Genomic DNA, 22,582 nt, shown 5'->3' with positions numbered 1-22,582 from the left:
GAATATCATGTTCACATTTGGTTATTAATCTATTTAATAGGGTGCAACAGTGAGTCGAATTCATCGAACCTTTATTCCTTATCGAACGAAGGTCGTAAAGGCAAAAATGATGACTTCTAGTAACTACTTTGCATACCCTTTAACTTGAGTTGACTCCACACCAACTATTTTCATTGCAAAGCAACCATGATCGAATGCCTTTGCTTCAATGAATCCACCTACACAGCCAAAAGGCTCCCCATGAATTTGCTACTACTTCTCATGGCTGTAGGTGAAGCCTCTGATGGGTTACTAAACTTTTGGCAATAGAGAAAAAAATCAAGAATACCTTGCTTTCCTAGGATCACGCACTAACGACTGTCTATCCATTGTACAAACATTGTTGAAACTAGAGGTAGACCTGCAAAGTGGTGTTGTCATGTGCGAATTTGGACGAAGGGTGACGATAGATACTCGCCTTTTAGGCTAAAGAACTTGCGCCTTGATCGGAGGTTTGACAACAATGGAAGTACGTATTGGTTTCAAAAGGCTTTTTGTGTTTTTTGGTGGTGCCATCACAGTTTAGGAGTATAAAATTATTAAAATTATTTGAAAAGTATAAAAATGTTTAAAAATATCACGTGGACTACCAAATGAATGCGACATTAGTAAAGTTAACAGACATTAACTTTTCCACCCACTTTAGGGTGATTTGACAAATAATGCAAGTTCAATAGCTAAAAGATGCAAAAAAAATTAAACAAATGGCTAAAATGATTTTTTTTTTGTAAAATTTGAGGGCCAAAAAATTTATTATACCATTAACATTTAATATATTAATATAAAAATTGGCAAAATTAAAAATTGTTATTTTATTTTATTTACTTTTAAAATATGAATTGAATATGATTTCTTTTAACTCTGCTAATAGAATTAAATAACTCCATCACTAGTTTATGGGATAATTACCCATATATATTAAACCTCTCCATTTTATCTTTTATTTTTATCTTTATATTTCTCATGCATGAAGAACACTCTCCTTGAGCATTCTACACTATGAAGGAACAAAAGCTTATAGGTGAAGAAAAACTTAGTCCACTCAAAACCCTAAAAATATTTTATATAAAAGAAAACAAAAAGTGGAGATGAGACAAATAATTTAAATGAAACAATAATTTAAAAGAAAAAAAAAAGAGAAAGAAAAGAAAAAGCTAAAATAAAAACAAAAGCCTTCTCCTTCTACCTCTTCCCTTTAATTCTCTTTTTCTCTTTGCTTTCTTGGTCTCTGGTTTTCCCTTAGACTGATTCTCCACCTTGTTTTTCTTAAAGAACCCATCAACCTTTTATAAAAGAAGCACAAAAAAAAAAGAAATAGAAATATAAAATATATATTTAACCATGGTTTTCTCATCTCTTCCAGTCTACTTAGATCCTCCCAATTGGCAGCAGGTAAGGGTTTTATTTTTCATCTCTTATGTACACCCAAAATGAAAGCAATATGAAAAAAAAGAAAAATATTCATATTCCTTTTGTGATCTTTTTCCTGAATATACCAAATATATTTCTTCTTTACAGTATATGAGATTATTATCTATATTTTTTGCAGCAGCATAATGATCATCAACAAGGAACTGGCGGCAGTGAAAACCCTCAGCTTCCACCACCACCTCCTCATGTTGGAGCTGGTGGTGGAACCATAGCCATTAGACCCAGCTCGATGGCGGATCGAGCCAGGCTAGCCAAGGTTCCACAACCAGAAGCAGCCCTCAAGTGTCCAAGGTGTGACTCCACCAACACCAAGTTCTGCTACTTCAACAACTACAGCCTCTCACAGCCACGCCACTTTTGCAAGGCGTGCCGGCGGTATTGGACCAGAGGAGGTGCTCTTAGGAACGTTCCCGTCGGTGGAGGTTGCCGGAGAAACAAGAAAAACAAAAGCAGCACCAGCTCAAAATCACCAGCTTCCACCCAGAAACAAGCTGAAGTAATCACTGCTCATAATTTGCCACAGCAAACACCTCATTTACCCTTCATGGCTTCTCTGCAAAGCTTTTCTCAGTATGGTTTGGGTAATATTGGGTTAAACTATGGGGGTAGCGGGCAAGCTGATATTGGGTTCCCTTTGTTTGAACCAAGCAATGGTTTATATCCATTTGAAAGTGAGGGTATTGAAGCGTCATCATCTTCCATGGTGGGAGAAAGCCAACTCCTTGGCTCTATGATTTCAAGCTCTAGGGCTTCTCAGCTAGCTCCTCCAATGAAAACTGAAAACAACAACAACAACAACAAAGGGCTAAATCCATCAAGGCCACAGTTGGGTATTTCAGAGAATAATCAGTACTGGGGAGGAAATAGCTGGACAGATATATCAGCTAACCATCTCTTGTAAGCTATAGGTCCAGTCTTTCTTGATATCATTCAACTTAAAGCTGATGTTGAAGCTTTAATGACAGATATTTGACATAAAGTTGCATTGATCACCTTAACTACATAACGGTTGTTGTATTGATGTTGAAGCTTAGAATTTAGAGTGAGGAACTTGTCTCATCATCTATGGAAAAAAACAAACAAAGATTGCTAGAATGGATATGTTTCATACTATGTATTATGGGGTTTTTTCTTTGGTGTTTTATTTTGTTTCATAAGCCTGTTGACAGATTTGGTCATGATCTATGTATGTTTTGGCTATGTGAAGTTTTGGGATCTGTTATCTGACATGATAAGCTAATTTTCTTGCATTCAATGTTAGTACAAGGTTGCACCACTATATGAAGAACGTAGTTGTTGTTGAAGTTGCATAAAATCATGCTTAAACTTGGTTCCTTTGTATGTTGCTGTTTTTGAAGGAATTTCTTGGAATTGTAGCTGGAGAAAACTTTATGCATTTTGGCTTCCCATCAGCAAAAGTGGAGCCATAGTTAAAATAATTATTGTCTTCCAAACTAACACCACTGCTCATAATTTTCCATTATTAAAACTAATATGTATTTTTAACAAAAATAAATTATATTTCGTGCATGTACTATGTTATATTTCAATTAGACTAAACTCGTGCAAGAAAAGGTTTGGAAATATATATGAAATTTTTGAGTTCCAAAATACTTCCTTTTGTTATATCTTAAAGTGATTTCTTTTCATTTTTCTTGTCACGTTTAGTATGTTTTTTAACGAAATTTTGAGTTGGTTAACAGGATTACAGGATTGATAAAAATAATAATACAAGTATTAAAGTGATAATTTTACTATAATACAGGGGTCAACAGAGATATTAAGCCTATTTAATTTAATGCATAGTTACCATATTTGTCTGTTTACTTTTTCTAATTATTATATTAGTCAATTTTGAGTTGTTAAATTTGTAAAAAAAAAATATCAATCTCTTCAATATTTTTAACAAATTTGAGTTTTATATAAATATTATTATTTGGTTCATAATTTATATGACTCATACTACACAATTTCATTTAGTTTTAAATAACAATTTACATTAAAATTACTGATTTTGCTATAAAATTCTATTAATTGTTTTTCATTTTGAAAATGCTTTTGATTTTCAATTTAGTATTTAAGTTTTTTTTCTAATTTAATACTTAAGTTTGGCTTTAATATTTACTTTGATACTTGAGTTTAGCTTCGATATTTATTTTGGTACTTGAGTTTTTTCAGTTTGATATTTGAGCTTTTGTTTGTTCTAGCTAAGTACCTGAGTTTGGCTTTAATTTTCAATTTGATACCTAACATTTTTTCTTTCTTCCAACTAAGCACCTATGTTTTTTTTTACTAAAGTGCATGTGTCAAACATTCAATGGGTCATTTGGTCTAGGTATCAAATTGAATATTGAAGTCAAATTAGGTACAAAATGGTATATTAACCCATTTTATATTCTCTCAAACTTTATATAATTCTAATTGTGTCTTTAAAGTATCAGTATTATATCAATCAGGTCTTTTTATCAGCGTAACATCAACTTGAGTGTTACATGTCAATTAAAATATGATATGGAGCATATTTAAAGCACATGGACCAACATATACCTACTACGTGGACAATTTCGATATTATGTGTTAAAATAAACAAACAATGGCATAAAATTTAGGATGGCAATTTTTTTTTAACACACTAGATCCAATTGTACATGTAATAGGTACAAATGTGTTTAAAATTTAATTTATATATTTTAATTATGATCCACGTTAGATCTAACTATACATGCTATAAGTCAAACTCGAATCGCCAATTAACATTTAATGCCCAAGTTGATAACTTGCTGACGGGATGAATTGATTGATACAATAAGCTAGACTGATGAAAGGACGTGACTGATATAGCACTGATACTTTTAGAATTTAATTAAAATATTATGAAGTTTAGGTACTAATTACAAATACGAAGATGTATGATGTAATTAACCCTATTTTTTTATTATGAAAGTTTTATGCATAATTTTTAGAAATTTCAAATTTATTCTAATTAGATAATTAGTTTGAATCGAGTTACTTATTTAATTCGGTACTTGTAATAATTGATTCTATTGAAATTGTTATAACATTCAAAATGACAAAAATAATAATAAAATGAATTGAGTTTTGTTTTACTATGATATATGGCATTAATACGATTAATTGCATCAAACACCCTTAATTCTTATTTGGATTTTAAATTAGTCTTTAAACTTTTAAATGTTGTAATTGAATCTTTATAATATAAAATCGATTAATAAAGACTTTCCATTGACTTGACCATTAATTTAGGCATTAAATACTAACTCAAATGTGACGTTGCTTAAATTATAAATATATGTACATAGGCAACTTTAATTTAACATGTTAAAATAATAATTCTCTTAAAATTTTATTAACTTCAAATTGTTCAAGCAGTAGATACATTAATATTGGTCTATGTGCTTTAAATATACTCTATATTATATATAAATTAGTATTTAGCATCTAAATTAACAAAAAAACTAATAATACAAAACTAATATTTTAAAATTTTAATTAAAATATTTCAAAGTTTGAGATCACATTTACTGAAATTAACCCATGATAATAATTACACAGTAGAAGATAAAATTAACAAACCCATAACATTAAAATTAAACTACTGTATTGCTTTTTCTTGTCTTAAACATGAAAATAAAATTTCATTTACTTTGGTAAAATATCACTTTCATTCCTCTCAATTTTAATATTAAATAAAATAGTTTTTTCTAAAATAAAAGTTAAATTTAAAAGTGAGCAATTAAGGATAAGTAATCATATCGTAATATTCTCCGTCAATTGTACATATGTTTATCGATATAACAATAAATTTAGCCCTTGAAGTTTACACATCCTATTAATTTGATATTGATTTAATAAATTTAGCCTATAATTTTATTCATCAATTTGGTCCTGATTTAACAAATTTAACCCGCTACATTTATACATTTTGTCAATATTTATACAGAATATATAAACATCAAGGGCTAAATACGTTATTATACCAAACAAAATTTTATACAATTGACAGAAAACTTTAGCATAATGATTAATGAGACTAATTTGCTTAATATCGAAATAGAGAATATTTTTAGCTTACTTTAACCTAAAATAAAGTGAAAATGCATGCAGTGAATAAGTAAAATTGTGTATGTGATGACGAAAATGTGGGGTAGAAAGTAAAGTTCAGCCTATTTGGGTGGGAAAATGAGAATGGGTGAATTAGAGCAAAGTTTATTCATGGAAAGACGTAGAAAAATAATTTTGAAAAATAGAATTTTAAGGTTTTAGTATCGTTTTTCATTTTATGGAAATATGTTCTTAATTATTGAATTACTTATAACTTTTAAAAAAATAAAGTTTTATGAAATGGATTGTGTGTTGGACTGCCTTTTTTATGCTCTTTAGTATTTTAAATATTCAAAAAGAAGTTAGTATTTTAATAATATTTTTATTTATTGTAAATTAATATATATATATTAATATAATTATTCATGATTAGTTATTATTAGACCTGTCCATGGCCCGGTCACCTGACTCAAAGGTCTATCCGAAAAATGGGCTTGGGCAAAAAATAAAGTCCATTTAGAAGACGAGCTAGGCCTTGAGTAAGGTCTTTTTGGCCCTAAGTCCAGCCCGACCCAAATATGCAACCAAAACAACTACAGTCTTTTTGTTGTTTTTTATTATTTTGTTGTTAATTTCTTTTTGTTTTTCACTATTCTGCTACCATTTTCACAATTATTTGTTACACATATAACGTAACATTTTAATTTCATGAAATTAAAAGACTGTCATGTGTCTTATTTATATAATTTTAATTTTTTAAATATCAATTAAAGGCATTTGTCAACGTTTTAGTTTACTTGTAAAGTTAAAAAAGTTATACCATATTATTTTTTTTTATTACATGTGACATAATTTAGTATTGGTTTTTTTTTAATGTCTCCTAATTAGCAAAACCTTTTTGCATATTCAGCTTAGGTTCTGGCCCGCTTGGCCCACCTAAGTCAAATTTGGAGAAAATAATTTTTACTATTATGCTGGATCTAAATTTATTAAAAAAAAATTTAATAATCTTATTATAGATTCTAATTATATCTGTTTTTTTCTTTTTCATAATATTTAGAATTACTCTTAACCCCTCCTTAACTCATAAATAGAATAATAATATGCTTCAACGTATTTAAACTCACGTTCTCTTACATTGACAATAATAATCATATCAATTGAGTTAAGACTTAATCAATAATAATAATAATAATTTAAATATATATAAATATTATTATATTTTATAATATATAAATTATAAGAATGAACCGTAAAATCTCATGATGGTGAATTATTAATGATCTTATATAAAAAGACAAAAACATATTTATATTAATATAAATTATTTTGCATGTTTTAATTATTTTTAATATATAATTAATTCGTAAAATCAATTAAATAAAAACTTAACTATAATACATGTGAAAGATAGAGATATACCGAACTAGAATTGTACGGAAGTATACAGAAAATGTTTAAACTAAACGACAGCGTTTTAAGTTCTTAAGTGGAACTACTCTTATTTTACCACTGACATGTCGAATTCTGTTTTTCCTAATTGAGCATGGTTTGATCCTATAAATAAAATCCCACCAAAATAAAATATATTATTTAAGATTATTTTAATAAAAATATTCATACAGTGAAACATAAGTCTATGTCAATTAAATTAGTAAAACCTTCAATTTATCACTCGATTTATTTTAATGTTTTGTATACATTTTATTTTAATATTTACAATTTATTACCTCTATAAGTTTATAGATTAATAATGTTGTTGATTGAGTTTGTATCATAAGTTAAATCGAGAACAACCTAGAGATTGATGATAACACCATAATAAACAATTGTATCCATTTAGTATTCTTAATGTGATGTATTTATGCGTGTTAAATTTTGTTTTGCTCACAATTTAATCTACATTTTTCTATTTTAATATCGTATATATAATTATTAATTAGTTTCAAAATACACCTCTGTGTTCTAAATACGTGGTTTCCATACGTATATGCATGTGATAGAACTTCTAGTATTAATAATGTTGTTGATTGAGATGATTCCACAAATTAATTCGACACCAATTTAGAATTCATAATAAATAATTTTATTTATTTAGTATTCTTAATATGATGTATTTATACGTTTAAATTTCGTTTTACTTACAATTTAATCTTTTTTTATTTTAACATCGTTCATATTTCATGAGTTACTATTAATTAGTTTCAAACTATATTTTACATTATTTATTGTACGCTATTTTTAAATATAAATCTCTATTTTAAATATGTGGTACGCACATAATAGAGTTTTTAGTATATATATAATGTGGGTTTATATATAGGCATGGATATGAATTTAGGAGTCAGTTCACTTTGGTACAGTAAGGTTTGCCGTTTTAATATTAATTTTATGTTTTGGACTCTTGGATATATTTTGATAAAAGAGTTTTATTTTATTGTTTTAGATATCATTTGATAAAGTTTTAATTTTTATTCATAAATATTTCTAAAAATAAAAATTAACTAATAGTATTTCTTAAAACATAATATAAAAATTTTAAATTATTTTTATTATTTTAAATATTAAATATTTATTTTATATTATAAAAATTAAAATTAATAAAATTTAAATTTAAATTAATTTAAATAACAATAATTTTTAATTTATATTTCGTAAACCGTCAAAGCAACTCAAATGGAAATAAATACGATACGATCATATCAAGTTGAGAATTATAAATTATAAATTTATAACTATCAATCATGAAACCGCCTAAGAAAGGTGGTCCATTTGTTAATGTAGTTTAGGAAGGGGTGGTCAAGGCCAGTGCCACCCATGACCCACCACTCAAAAATGAGCTGAACTGGTTCTAAATTTGTTTCACTCAGACCCACCAAAACCGCCCAAACCCACCTCCCAAATCCCACTTTGATTTTTTCGGATTTTTATGGTCTCTGTCACCATATTGCCACTTGACAAATTGGGTGTATGGTGATTACTTATCAGTTCATTAACCAATTTCGCAAACTTAAATTCTTGAAAATTTCAAGTATATATGTAATCATTACCATTTTAAATTATCCTCAACGAGTCGATTCAACCACAAGTGAAAGTGGTAAAATCTCATGTTCAATTCTTCAATTTTTGATCAAAAAAAAAAATCAGTTAATATCAATTTCGGATTCAAATTTATGGAGTTCACTGATACTTGTTGGGCCGATAACATATCCCCTTTTAAGCCTTTACATATCACTAGTAACTTTGTAAAAGAAAAAAAAAAGTTTGATTGCAATACAAGAAACATCACTCTAAAAAATCTGAGGATGATTACAGTCGTGCAATGTTACAATGGTACAAATTTACATACATGTTAAGCACAAACTCGGACCTTTTCTTTCCTTCTGCGCTCTTTTTTTCTTTACAAACTTCGGTAGTTCTGTGAATGATGTATTCTTCCACACAAACAAATGAATAACTTAGGGTTCAGACAGGTGATCTTCCACCATGAAGCAAAGCCGCCTCCTTTAAATACGTAGAATGGAACAAGGTGACCAAAACAAACATAAAATTAAGGCAAAATGATACTCGGCCATCAACAGCATTTGGCACAGGAGGCAGTCATGGCTGCTGAGCACGAGACTGAGATAGGGACTGCTCTGCTTGGGCCTCAGCTTGGGACTGTGACCGCTTTTGCTGCTCAACAAATCTGCTTAAGCGCTGGAGCAGTTGAGCAGCTTTCCGCTTGCCCCTATCCGTACCATTTTGTGCCAAGTCCACCAAATGACCCATCACGCCTAGTTCCTCGGCATCTGCTAGATGCTGTTGGTCTCCGGCACAAAGGTGCACCAAAACAGCAGCCGCATTCTCTTTGTTCCTCGGCAATCCATTTCCAATAAAATCTACCAAAACTGGCATAGCCTTTGCTGCTCCAATGGCAAACTTTGCTTCAGGATGGCTAGCAAGAATTGCAAGTATGGCCAATGCCTCATCCACCATTCCGCCTCCAGGTTCTGTCAGCAAACGCATTAACGTAGGTATAACTCCAGCTCTCACAGTTTTTCCTTTGTTCCCTTGGTAAATGCACAAGTTGAAGAGTGCTGTTGCTGCATCCTTTTTGCCCCTTTGTGTGCCTTCACTTAGCAGTGTCACTAGTGGAGGGATTGCTCCCGAGGCGCCAATTGCCACCTTATTTTCATCCACTACCGAAAGGCTGAAGAGGGTAGCTGCTGCATTTTCCCTAGCTTCCATGCTCCCCTTCTTAAGCACCTGGACAATACCAGGAACTGCACCGGAGGATATGATACTTCCTTTGTTATCTTCACAAATAGAAAGGTTAAGAAGTGCTGTTACAGCATGTTCTTGGGTGCGTGAGTCAGGTGTTGAAAGGATTTTTACAAGGAGAGGTATAGCCCCCGCTTCAGCAATGGCTACACGGTTATCTGCATTGCGTTTAGCAAGGAGACGGATTTCACCTGCAGCCGTTCTTTGGTCTTCAGGATTGCTGGATGAGAGCTTACAGAGGAGAATTTGAATCTTGGCAAGTTCAGCAGGTGAGCAGGCAAATTTGGTTTTACTGGGCTGAGAACTACTCGGCCTTTTGGGTGGGTCAATGCCATTTGTCTCGCACCATTGAGCTATTAAACTACGCAATACATAATTGGGAGTAAGAGCAGGGTTACTAAGAGTCTGTTGTGTCTTCGGACATGTTCGATGCCCTTGCTCCAGCCATTTCTCAATGCAAGATCGTTCATAAGTCTACAGAAGAGAGTAATGAAACCTGTTAAAAAACATAGCCTGAAGATAATCGTAAACAAGACTTCAGCCTCTGCATACATGTGCGATTGTGCATAAAATGTATCAAAAAACACTTCTTATAAACATCTTTCACTTAGCATCCAACCTGTGTGCCAACCTCAAGTTTACCTATTCCAAACAAATTTAAATAGAGAATCACTTTATGACTAGGAGCATTTTCAGAACAAACATTTCACCAAATAACATAATGACAAAACAATGTGATAAGATACAACAAGTGAGGTCAATGACCAAACAAATATATCAAGCAAAATTGAAAAATTAAAGAAATTTAATAATTATATGAGGGACAGGTGGTTTTCAAGACTGAAGTGATGATTAAAAACAAAAGAAATCCCAGTTATCATGAACAGGAAATCTGAAACAAATATACCTGCCCTGTTGAAACAATGACGGGATCTTTCATCAGCTCAAGGGATATTGGACAGCGGAAATCATCTGGTATAACTGGGGCCTTGTGATTTCCAACAGCGGTTGTTTGCGCACTGCTGCTACTAGGAGGAAGATTCTTTTCTCTTGCAGGAGCATCCAAGTTAGGATTTTCCGTCTGTACAAAATCCTTGATTTCCTTCAATAAGTTTGACATCTTCTCAAATATTGCCCCGGGATCTCCACCACTGGCAGAAACCATCTCATGTAGAGCTAGAGATTCTTGCATAAGTTCAGCTATTCCCACCAACTGTAACTTCTCAGCCAATCTCCTTAGTACCTCTGGATCTGCTGCTGCATCATTGTTCTTGTTGTAGAGTGACAATAGATCCTCATACAGCTCAACATCAGGTACATCAACCCTCCCTTTAGCTCTCCTGAACTGAGCTAGAACAAGCTCAACCTAAATATAGAAATACTATACATGTAAACCTTTTTCACCCCTTCAAAAAATAATTATGTAATGAACATAAAGAAGCTTTGGACCTTTGGTGCTCTCAAACTCTTCATTAGATTGTTTTGAGAAAAGAATCAATGTATATTTTGGTTGCTCTCTTTAGTCTGTGTGCTTTTATATATCCCTACAATCTTTGGTATCTCAAATCATATGAAACTCAAGAAAAAGTTAATTAATCATGATCACAGTGATTACTTGACAGAACTATATTCCACGTCGAATATGACTATGTTTCAAATAATCATCTTTGGGTAACACATAGCAAAGGGCCTAATACAATATAGAAAGAGAAGAGGTAATCTGTAATTCTTCCAGATATATGTCTAGCAATAGATCTTTACCTGTTCCTTAACTTCTTCTAGGATGTCAAGATTCTCATGGGAAATTCTACTCAAAGCCTGCTCCAATCGAGCTGTCACTTCATGAAATTTATGCATAATCTGCTTCCTCTCTAGAACCTGCAAGTATAAGGAAAAAAGTTCATCAGTCAACAGCAAAGCATCCATACCATAAATCATGCGCATCCATGGCTTAGCAGCCACTTGGAACGCCCTTCTTTACTGCCAAGCTCGAAGTGAGTGGCATAAGGTGGACGTTGTTTGTCAACCACAACAGTAAAACATCAAAATCAATGTCTGTGACAAACCAACACAAGGAATGCAATGTAACAAATTCAAATAAGGAAGGCCATACATAGGGGATTCCAAGCAAAATTGAACCCCCCACCCCACGGGGAAACCCCAACCTCAAGTTGTAAGAAAGGAAACATATAATTCACAATACTGCTGATTTCAAGAAAATCCACAGCAAAACCGATGAAGTGTAATCACCCGAGCAGAAGTGCTCTGAAAAATATCATCAAGGCCAAAAACTTCAGAACCATTCACAGAGGGTACTAGTAACCACCACATCCCTCTCTATCCTCAACTCCTCCATCCCCTCCTCTAATTTGTACAACTTATATAAAAGAAAATTAATGGAGGCAGAATTGAGCTTGTAAAACCTAACAAGAGACGAGGAACGAGAATTACAAAAGAAATTCTTTCATAATAGTTATCTGAAGATGCAAAAGAATAGGTTGGAGTGCTTTTTTCAGTTCTAAATATTAATTAAAGAAAAAAAAAGGAACCACATCTATTTGCTTTTTTAATTAAAGAAGTGCAGCACTAAATATCATACGAAAATTTTATACTCCATTCATCTTTCACAAGATTAAACTAAATTTAGTATAATATTTATCAGTTACTTCCAAATATTCACTGCGATAAATATTCTGATACGTCCACGCACTTAACAAGCTAAGTTTCCTCCACTTTCTCAGCAGCCAAACAGATCCAAAAGAAAAAAAAATAAAACGAATATATATACTCACACACCAGGTAAATCTTGCTGCCTTCACTTCCGAATATAAGCAACTCCTTAGCCGAAACCAGAGCTTCTTTCAACGATACCAAAGCTTTAACCGTTTCTTCAGGGATTTGCTCTTTGATTTCTCTAATCTCCTCGAACATTGGCGTCAACAGCTTCAGTCTCCTAGCGAGGTTGCAATACTCCTTCTTCACGGCGCAACTGTAGTCGCCGATCGAAGCTATTTGGTTCACCGCTTCGATCAAGCCCTGCACCAGGGCTCCTTTCTCTTCTTCCATTCCGTAAACCAGATCTCGTCAAAAGCTGCCGTTTTCAAAAACAAGATTTTGATTTCGATGGAAGGTTGAGCTTGAAGTTTTTCCAAAGCTAAAATGATGAAAAACTCATCTCCATTAGAGAGAAAAGATTGAAAGGAAGTTTTATTTGCAGAAAGACTGCTGAAGACTTTTTCTTCCCCCGGACCGGATCTGTTTCTGCTCTATTGTGTATGATCCTAAGGTCAATATTTTTATGAAGTCCTTCTTCTCTTCACCCATTTAACCCTTCAACTTTATGTTTAATATATTAATGTGAAATTTTGAAATAAAAAATATTTATTTTATTTAAATAAAAATATTTATATTGTACTGAACATAAATTTAATAAAAAATTAATAATCGAATTTACTACCTTGAATTTAATAATAGAGAAACTAAAATACTAAAAGAAAAAAGTAACAGGAACCTTACGTAGAATTTTACTTACGATTCTACATGCCAGGTTCGGCTCGGCTCGGCTCGGCCGGCTTCATAGACTGTCTAGCAGTCAGTAAAATGTAGTTTAAGCAGTCCCTTTTTTTCAGAAAAAAATTGAATATTTCATAGAAATTTTTAATATTTTACCTGCGCCAAAATTTAGGGCTGGCCCATTTCGGATAGTGTAATGTTTTGTGTTAGTAATTTTCAATGTGGTCCTAGATTTAGGATACGGTCCAATTCTATAAAAAGTCCTTGTATGATGTATTTTTTTGTGGATTTCATCTTTTTACAGTAATTTGATCATTTTTAATTTCTTTATTGTGTTTTCAGTTTTGAAATAAAATACCTTTTTGTTAATTCTATTAAATAATTTGATGCAAGTGATGACATGATATATATTTGTCTTTTCTGGTATTATTTTATGAATATTTTGCACATTTAAGAAAACAAACTTATAATAGTTATCTAATTGTTAAAAAAATATCAATTTGGTATATGTTACATTACCATTGTTTAAAAATATCGAATTATTTGACACAATTTCAAGGGAAAAATTAGCTTTGATATTGAAATTCACATTTGAAAAATATAAAGACTAATAATTTATAATAGTGAGACTAAATCTACCAAAATGCCTAATATAAAACCTTCCATGCAATTTTGCCTTTAGGAATCCATGTATGATCATATTTTATTGTTCTAAATAATGTGTGTTTGTTTTTACTAATAGTTTCTCTTCTTTTTTCATTCATACGTTAAAGTTTTAATCGGTCAGACGGTAATTATATTGAGTATCAATTATGAGATATTTAAATTAGTGGTAAGCTCTTCAATGTTAGATTTTTTATCTAAATAATATAAAAATGGTATGCCATCCCCATTATTTACAAAAATGGTATATCGTGAGTGGTGGAGAGTGGTGGGGAAGCAGCACCACCCTCGTTTTTTCAGTCCAATCATTAGTTTGTTAGTAAAAAGGGTCTAAATAAGCAACATTGATGTATACAAATACGACATACATAATACTTGTATTTTTGGAGCCTGGATGGTGCATCAGCAGCATTGGTTGGGTTATGGGGTGCCTACCTTTTCTTCCTTTTCTATCTTCTCTAAAAAAATTGAACCCTAAAAAACTAATTGTTGCTATCTCTGTTTTTTTTTAGCCTCTTCTTTCTCTTCTATCTTCTCTTATCTTATTTCTTTTTTTTTTACGGTCTCCTTCCTCTCTTCTCTATTCTCTCCTCTTTTTTTTTTTTTTACAATCAGCACAATATTAAGTTTTTACAACCCCTAAAACCATGGTTATAAGCTCCATAACTCGTGAAACCCTGAAACACTGTATGACCAGTCAAATCGCCAGATCGATGCCACCTGTCAAAAAGGCACCACCCAACCGGTGCCGACTGTCAAGCAAGCACCACCCAAACCCCCCCAAGTACAGGTATTTGTGTTTTGTACCCGTATAAACCAGTACCGCCTGCCCTAAACCCTCAATACTTAAAAACTTTTTACTAACAGGCTAATAATTGGGCTGAAAAAATAAGAGCGGTGTCGCCTCTTCACCACCCACAACATACCATAAATAATGTGGGTGACATACCATTTTAGTATTTATTTTTTATTTTTATATTATGTAGATAAAAAAAAGGCTCAATATTATTTTTTATTCACAATATTTAACAACATAGAAAATTAGTCACTAAATTTGTTCTTGAGAAATTATATATATACAGGAGATGTTATTTAAGAAATATGAACAATTCACGTGTTAATATTAAATTATAAGGTTGGCGCAGAATTGTTGAATCTAAAAGATGTTTTATTAAAATCTAATCAAATCATGAATATTCTTTTTCATAGCTGACACATATTTGGATTTCTTTTATACTCATTTTGTGTAAGTAAAGCTTATGTGGATTGCAATAATATTTTTCACATTTTATTTTATTAATATAAAATCTAAATTTATTACAAAAGATATAAATCTTAAATATGATTTTTATATGATACAATTTTAAATTCACACTCGCATAAATTTTCACATAAATATAATCTAGAACTCAATTTCACGACCTTGAAAATAGAGTGAATATTGTTGACTAATAAATCAAATGTTGGGATTTTAAAATTTTTTTATCATTTTATTACAAATAAACAAAAACAAAAGCATCTACAAAAGTAAATAGTAAAATTTATGTTTAAATTTATTGAATCAAAAACTAAATGGATAATTGATAATAATAATAATAATTAGATACACTAGCATAGAACTAAAAAAAAAAAAAGAAGCTTTGCAAGTGACTTTAAAAAATTGATGTGCTTTGGTTCGATTGGTAAAAAATTAAGATTTTTTATTTTGAATATTTAAGTTCGAGATTCATCATGCGCAATTAAAATGTATGGGTCTCCGAATCCCACCATGAGTTGTTGCTATGTGTGGTTTTAGTTAGTTAGTAGTTTGGATTGATCAAATTCTTAATTTGTGCTATAATAATTTGATTCTTTGTTCCATTTCTTAATTTGTTTATTTTGTAACAGTTTGGTTTTATACAAACCGATTACTTAAACATATTTATATTTATATTTATATTTTGATTGTTCTCTACTTATAAGCTTAAAAAGAAAAAGGAAAAAATTGTCATATTCCTTTTAACTCCAAAGATATTATTAAACTTGTTATTTTTTAATTCCAAAGATATTATTAAACTTAGTAGTTAAGAAAAAGAATAAAGTAATAGTTAATCCTAAATTTGATATTTTTTTATTTTTTTAGTTTACATTTTTCTAATTTGGTCTCTTATTTAGATCCTATTAAGGTATAATGACGTAATACTTTTATATTTTATTATATCATCATCTTATTTTTTAAATTAAAATTTTAAAAAAATTAAAAAAATCAAGTGATAATGTGATACAATCTTAAATGTCACGTCATCATATTTTATCAAATTAAAAAATTATAAATAAAATTGGATAAATAAACGGAATTCAAAGATTAAATGTTGATTTATAAAAAGGAATAGATGTAATAATATTGACCATAGGTGTTAGGTGGAGTCCCAACATGCGGGCGATGGTGGTCAAAAGAGGTAGTTGACTTACTTTGAATATTAAAAAATAATTTAAAAAAGTGATAAAAGAGTTAAACTGTTAGAAGACATGGCACTAAGAATTAAAAAGCAAAAGATAAACATATTAGCCAAAGAAAGAAAATTTCTTATCTATAAAGTAATCCTATTTGGACACGTTCAAAAAGCGTAGTTATTTTTTTTAAATATTTCCTCCTTATTTTTTTATTTCACCAAAGCAATCCCTAACAAATCCAACGTTTGTTTAATTAATATAAATTAATTTGACTTGATCGTAATCTTCAATTCAAAATTGGAGCCACCTTTTAAAATTAATGATTGCATTTGGTAGGGTTTAATTTATAAACATTTATATATTTTATGTCTATTTTCTGTTGATGTTCGTTATTCGAAATTGTCTCTATTTTATCATTACATTCAACATTTATTGGTATAAATACTTATACTTTAACTTCATGTTTAGGAAAGCAAAGATAAATTTTGGTTGAAATAATAAAGTCGAGATTTTGGGTTGTTAAATGTTTATAATCGAATTTCACTTTTGTAAATTTGAGGTTATTTATTTATTATTACTAACACCTATAAATAATAAACGACAAAACTCAAATGTAACATGAAGTTATTAGTTAAGTGGTCTCTCTAGATTAACCATAAAAAGTAATTCACTTGATTTAAAGTCAGGGAGTTGCCTGATTTGAAATGGTTACCTCACTTGATACTATTGATCACGATACATAGATCATGTTCTTTATCAATACTTGTCTCATGTATGTTCAGCATATGGACTATTGTTGAGTTGCATTCAAATACATGTGCAGAAGGACCCTGTAACGTCCCTAAAATTTTAAGTTCGGGTTTATTAAATTTAGTCATAACTAAGTATCTGCTTTAGTGGTTAAGTGTTCTGAGTTGGTATTTGTGGCTGAGTGTTTGAACCCCTTTGTGAGTGGGGGATATATTTTGTTCGTTCTTTTATTAATTTGTAGATGAGTTTGCTTTTTAATTAAACTCTTCAAAAGAAAAAAAAATCTATTAGAGGTTGGATAGAATATGGTTTAATTTTCAAGTGATAAGAGGGGTTGTTAGGATTTATTTTTGTTTTAAAATTCAATTGTATTATTTTGTTTTAGTTTAGATTATCTTAATTTAATTTATTTTTATTTTTGGTTACCCTAAAAATCTACTTCTTTTTCCCATGTTCTTTCTTTCTTTTTGTTTTTCTTGTTTTTTCACCCTTTGTTTTTATTTCATTCCTTTTCAAACAAAATTCAATATTTATTTTGGAGACACAAGTGAGACACAGGCTACACCTACTGCTGAGACTGGATCTCAAAGTCGCTCGGCTGAGGATGACGCATTGTCCTAAGCCATGCTGAGGGTTTTAGAGAGGGTCACTGGACTTCATTCTGGTTATGGGAGCCATGGGTCGGTAACTAAATGACTTTGGTCTAATGGCACGAAATTATTTCAAGGAGTTATAAGAGTCTCCCCGTCTGTGGCTGAATACTGGTTAGAGGCCACTAAGAGATTGATGAACAATATTGACTGCAGCTCCGAGTAGAAATTGAAGGGTGCAATATCTCTGCTTCGTGACGAAGCGTACCAGTGGTGGTTGACAGTTGAGGAGGGCACTCAACCGGAACAGATTACATGATATTATTCTAAGAGTGCCTGTTATGAAATTTTAAATTGGAGGTCCTTATATGGTAATTAGACCATTGGTTAATTTGGTAGACAAAAATGGACATGGTTAGGCATGTTTCTAAAGTTTTTCATTAAGGGTATTTTGGTCATTTAGTTATTAAAATGAATTAAAAACAAAATTAAAAGCCATTTTTTGCCCATCTTCAACCCCATGGCCGAATTTCACAAGGGGAAACCATGGCTAGGGTTTTTCAAGCTTCCAAGCTCGATTGTAAGTCTGTTCTAGCCCCGTTTTTAATGTTCTTTATGTTTTTTGAATCCCGATAGCTTAATTTAGCTTATTCTAGCTATAATTTAACCTAGGGTTCATATTTGGAAAAATGCTCATAGGTGAAATATGTTTATTTTGATGTTTTATGGTAGAATATGAAGCTATAAATTATGTTAAACAACTTTTGCTAGTCGATTTTAAGTGAAAACGAGTATATTGACATAATCGACAAAAATACCTAATGTTTATAAGTAAGTGTTAGAGTAAGAATTTGATGTTGTCATAGAAGGGAAAAATGTTCAGCATGTTAAACATAAGAATAAGAGATGAAGTTTAATTTCCGAGCTTTGGGGCAAAAGTGTAATTATGTAAAAGTTTATGGGAAAATCGTAAATTTTTCAAAGTTAGAGTCGAGGACTGTTTTGATGAATGTGGGTATTAAATAAGCTAAATTTTCAATTATAGATCACGAAGAACGAAATTCGGAGTTAGACTGGGGAAAGAAAAAGATTAAGGACTAAAGTGTTAGATTTGATCACATTTTTGTACTAAAGTAAGTTTACGGTAGATAAATGCAATATTTTGATAATTATTATTAATGCTGTTATTTTTCAGCAATTATATATTTATTTCATGAAAATATCTAATGTTAACTCAAGTATGAGATGACAAAGAATCAGTGTTAAAAGGCCCTGTTGAAACATGAGGAATGTATTGGATACAAATGTCATGACATTTGGGTAAAGAGGTCCCATGTAAGACCATGTCTGGGACATGGCATTGGCACCAAGATGAGAGGTCCCATGTAAGACCATGTCTGGGACATGGCGTTGGCACCGAGATTAGAGGTCCCCCGTAAGACCATATCTGGGATATGGCATGGGCACCGATATGAGAACACCCCATGTAAGACCATGTCTAGGACATGGCACCCCATGTAAGACCATGTCTAGGACATGGCTTTGGCATGTTATTATCAGAAAAGACCCAAGTATCCTTATTATTTCAACGTGGCTCAACGGGCTAGTAAACGAATCATGTTAATGAAAGTTCATTTAAAAGCATAAATGGCAAGCTCAAATGAGTTATAAGAGTTAAGAACTTACTATATTATCAATTGATACTCAATGTTTCAGCAGGAGAAGAATAAGTTACGATCATGAGTTAACTAAGTAAACTAGCAAGAGAACGAGAATGAGATTAAATAAAGAGTAAACTAGAGATCTTGACATTTGAGTTTAATTATTTGTGTTAAATGTTGTTATTTATTTGCTAGTAAACTTACTAAGCTTTATGCTTACTTCTTTTATTTTTCTTTCTCTTATAGTATTGTAAAGCTACTTTCGGGAACTTAAAGACGTCGGAGATCATCCACACTATCAACGACAACAACTCGGTATTTTAAGATGAACCATGTTTGGGTTATGGCATGTATAGGGACTTAGTTATTTTGAATGTTTGTATTTTTGATTTTGCTAAAGAATGATATGTAAGTATTTGATGATGAATGACTGTTAAAATGGCTAAGTATGAAGGAGTTTGTTGTTACAAATGTTTAGGTGATAAATCATGCATAGAAATCATGAAAGAGTAAATTTTGCAAAGAAACAGATTTCAAGTAGCAACAGTGACGTGACTTTGAAAAATCACCTAGGATAGTATAAAATGAATTAGAAAGTGAATGATATATAGAATTAAATCCTATTAAGTCTAATTTCTTATAAAAATAATGGTGTAGCAAAATGAATTTTATATTTTAAGATATGTGAATTTTAGTGAGACAGGGTCAGAACTATTTTTGGAGTCCTCTATTTTGAGTTTAGAAAATCATTAAAAATTGTAAAAAAATGGTTATGAGTTGTAGTTTATATTTCTAGATTTCTTACTGAGTCTATTTTCTGTAGAAACAAGTGAGAATACCATATGAAAATCCTACAATGAGAAAGCTTATTTTTAGTGACAAGAGGTCAGGATAGTCGAGTGGTGAAATAGGTGAGACTTTAACTAATAAACCGTACTAATTGGCTTAACCAAAAATTCTGAAAAATTTATGGTAAGAAGACATATGAGTCTAGTTTCAGGGAAAATTTACATATTTAAATTTTTAATTTTGTAGCTCGAGTTATAACTAAATTAGTAACTGCTGCGCAGGTGGATAGCTTTGTTGTGAATAGTGAAATTAATTTCAAAAGTAAAATTTTATGCCCCGAATTTTTAAGTTAAGTAATGCCTCGAGCTCGACTCTGGCGACGGCCTCGAGTAAAGGGTGTTACATTTTGTTGGTATCAGATCAGGTTTAGTTAGTTCTCAGAATACTCAGTATGAATAAGAGTCTACCTATACATGTCATACTTATATTTTGATAGTGTGACGACTCCTGACGATTTTAAAATGTTTTCTTTTATAGTTATGGATCCCGAACGAGTTGGCACTGATGAAGTAGAGAGTAATGCGATCGATCCCACAGAAGGGACGGTGCCAGCAGATGTTAATGTTAGTGAAAGGCCCATATCAGTTAGTCAGGGAGGAGAAGCTAGAAAAGCCTTCTTCCAAGCTATGAATGATTGGTTTACCGAGTTCGTTCGTACGAATACGGCTGTGAGACCTCCACCCCCTCATGATTCTCAGGTTCCCCATGTAGCTTACCCAACTGTAGATATAGTTATCAGTGAGAGACCTCCAGTTGATAAGATCCGGAAACAATGGGCTGAAGAGTTTTGGGCTACCAAAGACGATGATACCGAGAAAGTTGAATTTTGGCTCGAAAATACTATCCGAGTTTTTGAAGAATTATCTTGTACACCTGAAGAATGTATGAAGTGTGTTGTTTCACTTCTCCGAGATCCGTTGGACACCTCTAACATGTAGAACTCAACTTTTTCACTTTTTACAATTTAGTCCTTTTGACTAAATTGAGTGCCCAAACATCAAAATTTTTGAACAAAATTTTCATGAAATCTTTCCGTGAAATTGTAGGCCATAGAAATATAATAAAAATAAATTTTTCCTCATTAGATTTGTGGTCCCAAAACCACTATTCCAATAACCTTAAATTTGGGCCATTACAGTGCCTTCCAGAGTAAATATATGAGGGTGAGTTATGTGGATGCTCGTAGACGTAAGTTTATGAGCCTTACCTAGGGAGTTAAGATTGTGGCAAAGTATGAGGCCAAATTTCTAAGACTAAGTCGTTATGTTCGTGGGATGGTGTCAACTAAATATGATAAGTGTATCCACTTTGAGGAAGGATTGAGAGATGATTTGAGGGTTTTGATAGCTCCATAGAAGGAGAGGGTTTTTGCAGTCTTGGTGGACAATGCGAGAATTGCCAAAGAGGTTAAGTGCATGGAGTGAGAAAATATGGAGCGTTTGAAGGGTAAGAATAAGAGGGATCCAGAGTACTCTAGTTCTACTCAAAGGCTTAAGAAATGAGATAGATCTTATGGGCCTCCGAGAGTTGAAGTTCCAGTTGCTTCTATTGTGGTTCAGCCGTGTAGGGATTGTGGTAAACGTCATCTGGGCAAATGTTGGAGGAGATTAAGAGCATGTTTATGATGTGGGTCGATAGAGCAACGCATCAAGGGTTGTCCATAATGTTCCGATCAGATGCAAGCTCCAGCTCTAAGATTTGTTCAGCCTTAGCGGGCAGTTCAGTAACCATCTCGGGGTCGTGGTCTGGCCAGGGGTGGTAATGGTTTGACAGAGGTCAAAGAACACCAAACAAAGGTGCTAATCAGACTGAGGTAAGGTAGCCTGCGTTGGTGTATGTTGCTAATGGTCATGAGGACAGAGGCGTCGCATATGTTATCATTGGTACGTTCTTTATTCATATTGCTCCTTAGTTTGCAATGATAGATATATGATCAACACACTCTTATGTAACTAGTTCTATTTCTGTAAACTTGGGGATTTCTATTGAGAGTACTTCTGGAGAGATTACTATACTTAGTCTGTTAGGTCAATCATTTTTGGTTAATAGACTGTATAGGAATGTACTGTTGGAGATACAAGGGGTTGTGTTTTTGGCTAATCTAATGGAGTTACCATTTGGGGAATTCGATCTGATTTTGGGAATAGATTGGCTCGTGGAACATTGGGTCAATTTAGACTGTGTTGTTAAGAGGGTGATTTTGATATCTACGGATGACTTAGTAGTGGTTATGATCGGCGTATTAGAGTATGCCCAAAGATCAATCATAAGATGGTTGTAATAACATACTTGATTTATCATGTTTATTAATATAAGGCGTTACCATTA

General features: G+C 31.9%; 2 protein-coding genes across 4 annotated transcripts; one reads left to right on the top strand and one right to left on the bottom strand.

Annotated features, from left to right (window-relative positions):
* The first annotated feature begins 1,208 nt into the window (after positions 1–1,208).
* Positions 1,209–2,710, top strand: LOC105788841 (dof zinc finger protein DOF3.6). Of its 2 annotated transcripts, none has more exons than XM_052627538.1 (2): positions 1,209–1,431; positions 1,592–2,710. In XM_052627538.1, the coding sequence occupies exons 1-2, from the start codon at positions 1,381–1,383 to the stop codon at positions 2,369–2,371; spliced, it is 831 nt and encodes a 276-aa protein (XP_052483498.1). In that variant the 5' UTR covers positions 1,209–1,380; the 3' UTR covers positions 2,372–2,710. The 2 variants fall into 2 exon arrangements, with proteins under 2 accessions (XP_052483498.1, XP_012471355.2); XM_012615901.2 differs by having other exon boundaries at positions 1,211–1,431; positions 1,589–2,710.
* A 5,979-nt stretch (positions 2,711–8,689) lies between these two features.
* Positions 8,690–13,109, bottom strand: LOC105788839 (U-box domain-containing protein 13). Of its 2 annotated transcripts, XM_012615898.2 has the most exons (4): positions 12,592–13,109; positions 11,557–11,673; positions 10,703–11,161; positions 8,690–10,269 (listed from the first exon to the last, which is right to left on the bottom strand). In XM_012615898.2, the coding sequence occupies exons 1-4, from the start codon at positions 12,859–12,861 to the stop codon at positions 9,133–9,135; spliced, it is 1,983 nt and encodes a 660-aa protein (XP_012471352.1). In that variant the 5' UTR covers positions 12,862–13,109; the 3' UTR covers positions 8,690–9,132. The 2 variants fall into 2 exon arrangements, with proteins under 2 accessions (XP_012471352.1, XP_012471354.1); XM_012615900.2 differs by lacking the exons at positions 11,557–11,673; positions 12,592–13,109 and adding an exon at positions 11,245–11,536.
* Positions 13,110–22,582: the final 9,473 nt, after the last annotated feature.

The sequence above is a fragment of the Gossypium raimondii genome, chromosome 2 (genome assembly GCF_025698545.1).
Source record: "Gossypium raimondii isolate GPD5lz chromosome 2, ASM2569854v1, whole genome shotgun sequence".
Classification (NCBI taxonomy): domain Eukaryota; kingdom Viridiplantae; phylum Streptophyta; class Magnoliopsida; order Malvales; family Malvaceae; genus Gossypium; species Gossypium raimondii.
Note: the sequence above shows the minus strand (reverse complement) of the source record. Positions and strands in the feature narration are given on the sequence as shown.